The sequence below is a fragment of the Rhipicephalus microplus genome, chromosome X (assembly GCF_043290135.1).
Source record: "Rhipicephalus microplus isolate Deutch F79 chromosome X, USDA_Rmic, whole genome shotgun sequence".
In the NCBI taxonomy this organism is placed as follows: domain Eukaryota; kingdom Metazoa; phylum Arthropoda; class Arachnida; order Ixodida; family Ixodidae; genus Rhipicephalus; species Rhipicephalus microplus.
The window spans coordinates 254,822,085-254,833,061 of record NC_134710.1 but is presented as its reverse complement, the minus strand read 5'-3'; the positions used below and the strand labels follow the sequence as shown (position 1 = coordinate 254,833,061).

Here is a 10,977-nt window from a genome sequence, read left to right as displayed (position 1 = left end):
ACCTCTGGGAAAGTCAAAAGCGATTCAGATTACGTTCGGGGGAAAACGCATACCCCGGCAGATTACTTACTGGAACTGCCTGTACGCCGTGATCGCGTATAGAAATTTAGTCGAGACGTGCTACAACTGCAGACGAGTTGGACATCGAGCGGACGTTTGCTATCGTCCGAAGAGTAATTTATGTCACCGTTGCGGGAAGGACCATCCTGCCCCGCCAGAAGGAGAGCCACCTACGTGCACGCCAGACTGCATCGTGTGCCACAGTGCGCATCACACAGGGAGCCGGAACTGCAAGTTTCGCCTAGCTCGCAAGCCACCAACAGGCCGGCAGCAGAGCACCGAAAGAGAGAGCGACGCTGGCAACGATGACCGGTCCTCGAGGGCCACGGAGTGGTCACCGAGGGATAAAGAAGGCACAAGCAAAAGCAGGGACCGGTCGAGTTCCTTCCCGCCACTGCCAGGGCGCGATGGCGGCCAAGATGGTGGACGAGTATCCAGTCCCAACAGCTACGCACGCGACACCAACAAAAAGGTGAGCTTGTCAAGCACGGCCTCCCAGAACGAAACAGCTCGAGAGAGGGAGTTAGCAGCGCTGGTTCAGTGACAGGGAGATTCGATTAAAAGAATGGAAAACAGAGTTGCAGAGATGGAACGCGCACTTAGAAACGACCAACGGCATGGGACACAGGCACCAGCAGTGCAAGGTCTACAGAAAGCGACGCAAGAGGCGTCTGCTCGCGTACAGGAGAGTGCAGCTATGGAAGTGGAGAATCGGGGGACAGCGAAAAGACCACTGTCGGGAGATGAGGCATCTAGCGCAAAATGATTAGCAGAAATGTCACCAGTAGACATGCCACAGCCTGTTTTTAAGGTCATTAGTCTTAAGTCGGATGTAATAACACTTGCGGATAAAGTAGGCAAACAAGAAAAAAGACAAGATAGGTTGGAGGCTCGAGTCGAAAAGATCGAAGCCAGATTAGACACAATAGAGGAGAGTATCGGCATGCTCTCCGCTGAATTTAGGGATTCCCAAACCCAGGTCATGGGCATGTTTCAGCAGCTTCATTCTCTATTGGAGGCAAGACTGCCTCCCATGGGTGCCCAAGTGCCATTAGTGAACCTGGATCCTCATCATGGCGCCTCGCCAGCAAATTGAGGTTTGGAAGTGGTACTGCAGGGGCTTTCGTCAAAAACAGGGAAACCTGCAGTTGCACGTACAAAATCTGGACAGTAAACCAGACATAATAGCCCTAAAGGAGGCTAGTGGTTCTGTAAATTTACCTGGATTTAAGGCATTTACAGTGCCAGGAATTGACTCAAGGGGCGTATCACGCGTCTTCACAGCCGTGCTAGTCCATCGCAACATCACTGCCATTAAGCATTCCGTAGATAGCAGCAGGGAAGACTATGTCCTGCTAGAGCTTTTGCCTAAACGAAAGTATGAGAAGAGTCTGTTTTTACTTAATGTGTATGGTTCTCCAAAAGATAAAGGTTTGGGCTTGCCACAACTCCTGATTCAAACTCAACGGTTAGCAGCTCGCGCTCCGCTTATAGCGGTAGCAGATTTCAATGCGCCTCACCTGGAGTGGGGTTATATTCGAGCCAGCCCAAAGGGCAATCGGCTTTGGCAAGTTGCCCGGGATCTGCGATGGACGCTGTTAAACAATCCACAAGATCATACGAGGACAGGCAACAGCATAAGCATGGATACCTCTCCAGACCTTACGTTCTTTAGAGGCATCAGTAATGCAAAGTGGATTAATACGGGACAAGCCCTAGGAAGTGATCACTATATCCTTTCCACGACGTTTAGCGCTGCGAAGCATAAAGACAAAGTGAGGGGGCATAGAATTACAGATTGGGACAGATTTAGGAAAAACAGAGCAGACACTGCGAACGGGAAAATTAATGACCGGGTGCATAGGCAGAGGCGCTCAAGGAGGATGTAAATAATACCACGGTAGAAGTGCCAGTCGAGCAGGAGGAGTTTACCGCTGACTCGAGACTATTACACACGTGGGAAGCGCACGCGAGTCTCTTGAGAAGGTGGAAGAAGCAAAAACATAATGGCGTCCTTCGCAGAAGGACTGCCAAGTTAGAACATAAAATCAAAAATTACACAATTGAGTTGCAAGCCAAGCAGTGGGGCCAGATTTCTGATCGCATGAATGGACAGTTTGGATGCAAAAAGACATGGCAGCTGTTAAGGCATCTTTTGGATCCGGCAGCAACAAAATCGGCGCAACTGGGACAAATGACTTGGTTAATGCATCAATATGAAGGCACAATTGGAGAGTTCATACAGGAACTCTGGAATCGGTACATAACTGATGGAGTAGACGGTTTCTTACCACACTACTCGGGGGTGGAAAACTCAGAACTAGATGAAGAGTTCACAATTGCGGAGGTGGAGTTTGCTATGGGGCAGCTGCGTACTACGTCTGCCGCAGGTCCGGATGGGATTACTAATAAAATTTTGAGAAACCTAGATTTCGAATCGGTCGGGGCGATCACTGACTTGATAAATGAGTATTGGGTGGCCGGGGAGATCCGAGCACAATGAAAGCATGCTAGGATTATATTTATTCCGGAGCCAGGCAAGAAACTCTGCTTGGAAAACCTGCGCCCCATATTGCTGACATCATGCGTGGGCAAATTGATGGAGCACGTGGTTCTCAATAGGCTTCAGAATTATGCAGAGGACAAGGCCATCTTTCCCCCAATTATGACAGGTTTTAGGGCCAATTTGTCCACATAGGATGTCATGATACAGTTTAAACATGATGTAGTAGATCCCGGGCATGGCATGGGCACTAAAGCTGTATTGGGGCTTGACCTGAATAAAGCTTTCGACAATGTTTCGCATGAGGCAATATTGAATAACCTATTGGAAATGGACCCAGGGATCAGGACATTTCGCTACAGCAGATCATTCTTGGAGGGCCGAACTACAGAAATTTCAATAGGAGATATCAAATCGGACTCATTGGCGTTGGGAGGCAAAGGGACGCCGCAGGGTTCTGTTTTGTCACCGTTCCTGTTTAACATCGCCTTAATTAAAATACCGCCGAGGCTGGAGGAGATACCGGGACTCAAATACACATTTTATGCAGATGATATTACTCTATGGGTAACCAGGGATAGTGACGTGAATCTGGAAGAAACACTACAACAGGCAGTTAATATTGTCAAAGAGTTGGCAGGCGAGGCGGGACCTTCATGCTCTTAGCCGAAGTCCGAGCTCTTTGTGGTTCGGGACAAACTCATAGGGCTACATGCAAGACACTATTTTCCACCACCCCCGTTAGAGGTAAAGGTAGGGGGTAGGCCGGTAGCTGAAGCTCAAACGATTAGAATTCTCGGCCTATATCTGCAAACTAACAGGAAGAATAGGGTGGCCCCTAAAAAACTTAAGACCACGGTCAATGCTACTGTCAGGCTAATCAGAAGAATCGCTAACCATAAGAGTGGGGTTAAAGAAAAAGAACTCTGTAAGCTGGTACAGGCATTTGTGCTCAGCAGGGTTATTTACGCGATACCTTATATGAAGTTGGATGCTGCAGAAAAAGGTACGGTCGAGGCTATGATCCGGCAAGCTTACAAGGCAGCGCTTTGGTTGCCTAACAACGCGCCTACAGAAAGGCTGTTAAAACTAGGGGTACACAACACCCTGTATAAATTATGGGAGGCGCATCTGGTGATGCAGCACGCTAGGCTTTCCACAACCAAAGCGGGCAGGATCATATTGAAAAGGATTGGCATTGGAGCAGAGGCTCCCACTGGGGACACTAAAATTCAGGTGCGGCGAGAATTAGATAAGGCCCTGTACATAAAACCTTTACCTAAAAATATGCATCCGATTCACCATACGCAGTGCAGGCAGGCAAGAGACAGAGCTTTACACGTTGAGTACGGTGAGTACAAAGCGGCAGTCTATACAGATGTTGCGGAATATCAGGACAAAGACGCTTTTGTGATTGTGGTGGTGGACAGGTGGGGACGCTTGGTCGCCTCTGGATCGGTCAAAACCCGCTCCTCGGAAAATGCAGAGGAAGCGGCAATAGCGTTAGCTATAATTCGCAGTTGGATTTGATTCTCAGTTATTCAAAGGCAGCCATCCGAAATCTGGCGTGGGGCAGAATATCGGCGACCGCCGCACGATTTCTGCATGGAGCCATGGGACGAGAAATTAGAGAAATAGAAATTGTCTGGGTACCAGCACACTCTGGGAACCCTGGGAACGAGGCGGCTCACCTGAATGCTCGAGGTTTCGTCAGCCGGGTAGGTGAGCCGCCAGTTCCGGGGAGGTCCGCGAGAGATGGGTTGGTGTACTTTCATGACATAACGAATCATTATAAACTAGAGCGGAGGTTTTATACGACCCGCACAAGCGGTTGACTAAGGCGCAGGAATAAGTCTGGAGAAAACTACAGACGCGATCTTTTCCCAACCCTTACGTGTTGAACAAAATGTACCCGGAGGAGATTAAGCCGCAATTCAAATGGTGTCAGGCTGTGGCAACATATGATCACATACTTTGGGAATGGAGCATAGTGCCCCCGCCTGTAGATATTATGCGTGATCCCTCTTTTGAGCACTGGGAGGCCATGTTGACCAGCTCAGAACCAGTCGTCCAATTAAGGGTCGTGGAGTGGGCCACACAGGTCGCCGCCAACCTTGGGTTGATGGCCATCTAACACGGAATAATCCGCAGTTGCTTTCTGACGAAATAAAGTTTTACCATCCATCCATCCATAAATTGAAGCGGTGCTAAACGAGGATGAGAGGAGGCGAGCTCGAAACCCTTGCCGCTCCTCTGCGTAGCCTTCGCAAGCCACATCTTCCCCACACTCTCCGGCATTCGACCATGAGGTGACGTGCGCATGACGTGCCCAAACAAGTCCAGCCCCTGAGCACGTGAGCAGCGTTGCTTTGTTGACCAACCTTATTTTGTGGTCTTCTGCCTGTTTCTGCGGGATCGTTTGGAAACGCTGGATTAGACGTGGTAGATTAGATGAGCACAATGAGTGCGCGAACGCGTAGGAGCGTTCCACGGCGGTCGTCTGCTCAATGCACTGACCGCGGGGACACGAACGCATGCGAAACGCTAGCACATAAGCCCTGCATCTCGTAGCATTTCGCGGGAAAAAATGAAAGAAAAACGCGCACAATTTTTATTGCGTCTCATTAATTATTTCAAGTTTTATTAATCTCTTAAAGCAACAAATACATAAACTACGCATGTTCTGTTAAATGTTTTTTGCCATGTCACGTGGTATGCTGTTGACAACGTCAGAGCAGACTCGTCTACGTAGAGGACCAACGTCATTGCATTGCCATGTACGTAGGGTCATTCCTACGCCTACGTCATGTCCTCATTCTCTACGCGTGCGCCGGCAGAGGGGAGAGGGAGCAGCTTTCATCTTGAAATTGAACCGATTTCCGCGGCGCGTAGCATTGCAAAGTTTGGCAGACGTGATCATGAACGCCTCGTCTACGCATTGTGCTTGTCAGCTAAAAATTGTCAAACCTGGTGAGTGGCCCTTCAACTTGGTCTAACCGCACAGGGTCAATTTCTTTTCTGTCTGTGAACACCTTAAAGGGCCCTTCACCAGGTTTAAGAATTTTGAGCAGGCAAGAGAATGCATGATCTGGGCATCTCATCTGGCAAGATTTGCAATGCTACCCGCCCCAGAAAGAAATGAAATGTCAGACTGAACGCTGCTTGACCTCCACCTCACGGGCGCGCGCCCCAACATGGTGGAGATAACGCATACAAGAAAAAACGGTACTGCGTATGTCCTCTTTGCACCTCCTTTTGAGCAAGTGCAGGCCGGCAGAGCACTCATGCAGAACTACGCTTGTACCACGACAAAACGAAAGAACCAGTAGCGGTTGTTTAAATTTTAATGTTTTGTTTTGTTTATTTTTTGTGGAGTATGTGAAATCTGAGCAGCGTTCTTATGCAAAAAAATAAAGAGAAAAAAACGCGCGCGCGCGCGCGCGCGCGTGTGTGTGTGTGTGTGTGTATGTGTGTGTGTGTATGTGTGTGTGTGTATTTTGAAGCGGCACTGCATTGGCACCGCATCACAGCGTCCTTACTTTCACAATTTCGAACCCCACAGGCACTCAAAGGAACGCGCAAAACACAAGCAGCTGAACCACGAAGTACATTACTAAAGAGGTGCCGGGAAGCGCTAGTTCTGCGGACGCGTGACGGAGGCGCAATCTTCCGGCGTACCAACACCATTTGCTGCTTGATGAGACCACCCCACCTGCTGATGTCTTGCGAGTGGTAAGGGTACATATCTAAGCCCTCCTCCTTTTACGGTTCTAATTTGTGATGCGCGGCGACTAGACTTACCTAGATGAGGCAAACTATGAAGCCTGAAGAAATCATCCAAGCCTGTTCTACTCACTTTACTATGTTTACTGGCGCCACATTAAGTGAACGTTCAAACTCACATAAAACAACTTGATTATTCATTTCATAGATAGAGCTACTACCGAAAAGCGCCGGTGAGGTTAATGATTTATTGCAAATATTTTGTTTGAAGCACTGGGTGGTCAAGTTAGTGAGCACAAGTAAATAAAGGCACAACATGCATCTACTGATGTGCAATACTCGTTGGTAAGTAGCGTCAAAAAAAGAGAGAGAGAGAGTTTCTATAAAACCGGCAAGCAGAAAAATTACCTAAATTCACTGATATCTTGTAGGGTCCCTAATAAAGATAGAATAAATATATTTTCATAGAGTTCTAGAAAAGGGCCTGTTGCATTATTATATAGAAGTTGAGAATATCAGCTTGTATAGTTTTGTCACTTCTTCGGTAATGCATGACAAAGTATATATACAGCCATGAACTTTGGCATTGACACAATAATATTTCATCAAGTTTTCGTCAGAGCACGAAGCAACTTCACATAGAAAGTGAGTGTATTGTAGTCTAAATAGCTACTAATTATATTTGTTCTCCTTTGAAAAGAAAAAAAAAAGATATTTACCCTCCCACACACTTGTCATTGAACAAAGGACAAGCTGTGGCGTGGCGCCTACTTCAGACCCAGAGTCCGGTAACAAAGAACCGCTGCGTGCCTGGACTTCATTCTGACAAATGTAAATTCTGCAACAACAGGGCGGACTTGAGCCACATTTTATGGGCATAGCTGCAAGCCCCCATGAGAGGCGAATTCCCAGACGGTGGGGGATGGAATACCGCGCTCCTCAGCTCTGACTCTCAATTACAAGCCCGCTTAATACGAGGCTGAAGATGCCGCCAAGGCCTATGGAATCATGGCCGTCATCTAGGTTCGGTCCTCACCCCCCTCGCACTAGAAAAGGGAGGAAGATCTTTCTGCTAATTAAATAAAGTTTGTTCATCATCATCTCACACAAAGTTTGTTTATTTTGCCCATTGCTCATTAGAGCGTAAATAAATACTAATTTGTTGATATTCATTATCTCTCCATAGAAACCTTGAATAACACATCGTTAAAAGGCACAGTGTATTCTGCTTTCTTATGTTCAGTAGTTTCACTGTACTCACAGTACAGCCGGTGGCCTGTACAGAGAAAATGCTTATTTTCATTCCTATTAGGTAAGGCTTCTGACCAGGCATTAACAACAGGTGTCATTAAAAAGCGGGGATCCTAAGCTTTCAGAATTACCTTAATTCAAAGTTTCTGGTCAAGTGCAGTGAACACAGTGCATCCGCAAACAATGCGTAAAATGCGGAGTGGTTGCCGCTGGAGTGGGACCACCACCTTTATATATAGTCGCACGCTTTTTGAAGCAGTTGAACCCCTTTTTGTATGGCATGCACCATGGAGTAATTTTGGTCTTCTACGTGAGACGACTTTTATGAGGTACCACATATGGGGTTTTCTTATCAACACATGTTTCAATGCTTGTACAGTGGTGTTTCTTACACCTATTTGTCTGTTACATCAGTGCCACTTATAAAGGAGCTTGCTTGACTGTACTTGGCAAAATGAGGATGCAGAGCTTACATATCACAAGCTTTATGACAAATATGCATGCAGGCTGATTTCATAGCTTAGTGCACACTTCTGTGTATCTGTGCAGCAGCCAGTCGTAATTGTTACTGATCCCATGAGTGCCTAGCTATACAGCACTGCTACCTCACTTCTAAAATGATGCATTTGAAATTCGTAGGTGTGAATGCCTTATATGTACTTTTTTCACGTGAGTGGCTTTGCATAATTCCTGCTCTTGAATAGTGGAAGGTAGCATTTGCGAGTGTATTGGCCACACAATTTCAACTGGCTACCACAGATATACAATAAAGTTGTTTCAATAAATCAAAAGCAAACATAATACTTCCAACTACCTCAAAATTATGAATTGTTCTTAAACAGGCAGTCAAGTCACATGAGACCTTCCTATATAATGCAGGGACTGTAAGGAACACCTCACGATAAAAATTATGGGATGTCCATGAATAGTAAAAAAAGAAAATATGCACAACATAGATAAAAATATAACAGCAAAGATGGCATAAGCCTTTATTTCCTCGTTTTGTCTATTGTGTATACAAGTTATGGATCATATGCAACCCAGATACTGTCGTTTCCATGATCAAAGTAAGATTTAAACATTTCTTTTATTAATGTTGCATATGACCAGCTTGTGAGCATATGCTTGGCCTTACTAGTAATGAACCACTCTGAGTTCCCATAGGATGCCTTGCTCGTGACCAAGTCATCTTTGCATGTAACCAAATTCTTTGGTAGAAGTAGCCAGTTAGTGACTTCATTTTGATGTCTGATGTCATTTCACTAAACGTTCTTGTCAGTCTGAGAAGTTCATTCTTGTCATTGTATTCGTTGTTAGGCAGAAGCCAAAATGATTGGTCCTGCTCCAAATCTACTATAGAATTCCTTTTAGGGTGATCTTCTACCTGAAATCATCATTTTGAGAAACTATGTGAGGGCTATTAAAAACTAGCGCAGCACAGACTCTTTAAACTAGTATGGTACACCGAAATTCGGATCTTCTCAGAATGACCTTTAGTTTCACTTATTATAACACAGGTTACAGCCCAACCAGATGTACAAATGGAAAAAATAAAATCCCTAGGTGTGGTAAATTACCTTAACATTTGATCCAAATCTCCACTCTGTACATAAAATCCTGATCAGTCACCTGAATATACGAGTGCAGTGAATACAGAGGGTGACAAAATGTTTCTGAGGGCATGTGGCCAGGGTGAACCACAAAGGCAAAATAAAATAACTGTCTCTGGCAATTGCAGTGCAATAAAGTGTGGTTGGCAATGGTTCAGATGCAATGTTGTGGAGTCGAAGTAAAACTATTTCTCCACAACTGCAGTCGATCAAACTGTGGTTCGCGACACTACTATGGATGATGACCTAGCAATCATAAAAGAACGTGGCCAACGGCCAAGGTATTGCACAGGCATTGTGAAATTCCTTTTTTTATGTCTCTGTATACATGCCCTGTCTCTTTTACAACAAATACACACCAATTAGCTCAGCTCCCTGTAAATTCAACCCAAGGGCAACTGCAAAAGCAAAACCTATAAAGGCCCAAACAGCAATAAAGCATTCCAGGGTTCACATAAAGTTCTAATCTACATGTAAGGTTATGCAAACTCTGCTTCTTTGTTTCCGTTAGCTGCAAGCACCAAATTCATCCTCTCGCAACTCACACGTGAAGCAAAGATGGTTCAACTTGTTCTGATTCTATTGAACAACGCACATGATCACCAAGACCAGGGAACAATCCCAGATTATCTATGCTTCTCTGTGAACATGCACCAAAGATTTCGAATCAAACCAATATGGTGCTGGTCACAACCACTCCACCATTAGATTGAATTACCCCACGTCGTTTGTTGGATTATCTTTCACCTAGTGAAAACTTTACACCACCATATTTTATAGTACTATAGTACTACTACACATGAAGCTATGAACTACTTGAACTAAAATTGTCTATTTCTGCCCTCTGCTTCTTAATTGGAATATTTTCATCTGTATACAAAATTCACTCGATTTTAGAAGTGAGCTGAACCAAGGGCTCTATGCAAAACTTCTGATAAGAATATTTTATTCCATAGTTCTTCATCCTGAAAGTGCGGTTAAAAAATTAAGTATTACAAAAACTTTACATGAACAAAAACTAAGGCTGTTTGCAGCACAGAGTCTGACCAGAACTATTCACAAACAGTACCGCAAGCAATGTGCACATGATGCTTGATGCCTCGCTTGGTTTTTGTGCCTACCTGGCAAAGTAGTGACATTTTGCTACACTTGTAAAATGTCTTAAAATGGATTGTTTCGAAAGGACATAAGTAAGGTTTCTATACTAGGGTTAAATAATAGCATAGCACAAACTTCATGTGCTTAAATTTTTTAAGAACATGTGTATATAAGTATAGCATAATGGCATGACTTTTTTGGCACTTATGAAACTGAAAGATAGTACAAACCAGCTTATGAAAAGCGCCAGCTGGGTCTTCTTTATCCACGGACGCTGCCTCAATGAAACTGGGTGTAGCCGAGAGGGACTTTGGCAAGAAGGTAGCCACCACTTCATCCTCACCACTGCAGTTCTCCTGCAACAGGAGATAGCACAAGACAATTCGCTTCATTTTAACCACTTGCAGAGACAAGTTTTTTGAAAGGTCACATGAGAGGTTACAATTTAAAGTGTCCCCAAATAAACTTAATAAAGCAGTTAAAGTACAGAGTCACCACATTGCAGTTATCAAAATAGCATACTAGCTGCGAAAAAGCTAAGCACTGAGTTTACAAACTTGCTAATAAATTAACATATTATCACTCATGTAAATACCACCACTAACTGCAGGTAAGCTGCGTTGTTCACAAATACCCCTAGTTCATTACTGTAGGAAAATGCATATTTTTTCTGGGGTGCTGCTAAATACACCAAAAATGAAATTCTGTACAAAAATTTTCAAACAAAAACCC

The 10,977-nt window shown here is 44.9% G+C and overlaps 1 protein-coding gene across 1 annotated transcript in view; it reads left to right on the top strand.

The window, feature by feature from the left end:
- The first annotated feature begins 467 nt into the window (after positions 1 to 467).
- LOC119162265 (protein Wnt-8a-like) overlaps positions 468 to 10,977 on the top strand; it is a 108,770-nt gene continuing 98,260 nt past the window's right edge. The window contains exon 1 of the mRNA XM_075876581.1: positions 468 to 532. Within this exon, the coding sequence (XP_075732696.1) occupies positions 468 to 532 (65 nt within the window). The remainder of the gene's footprint in view (positions 533 to 10,977) is intronic.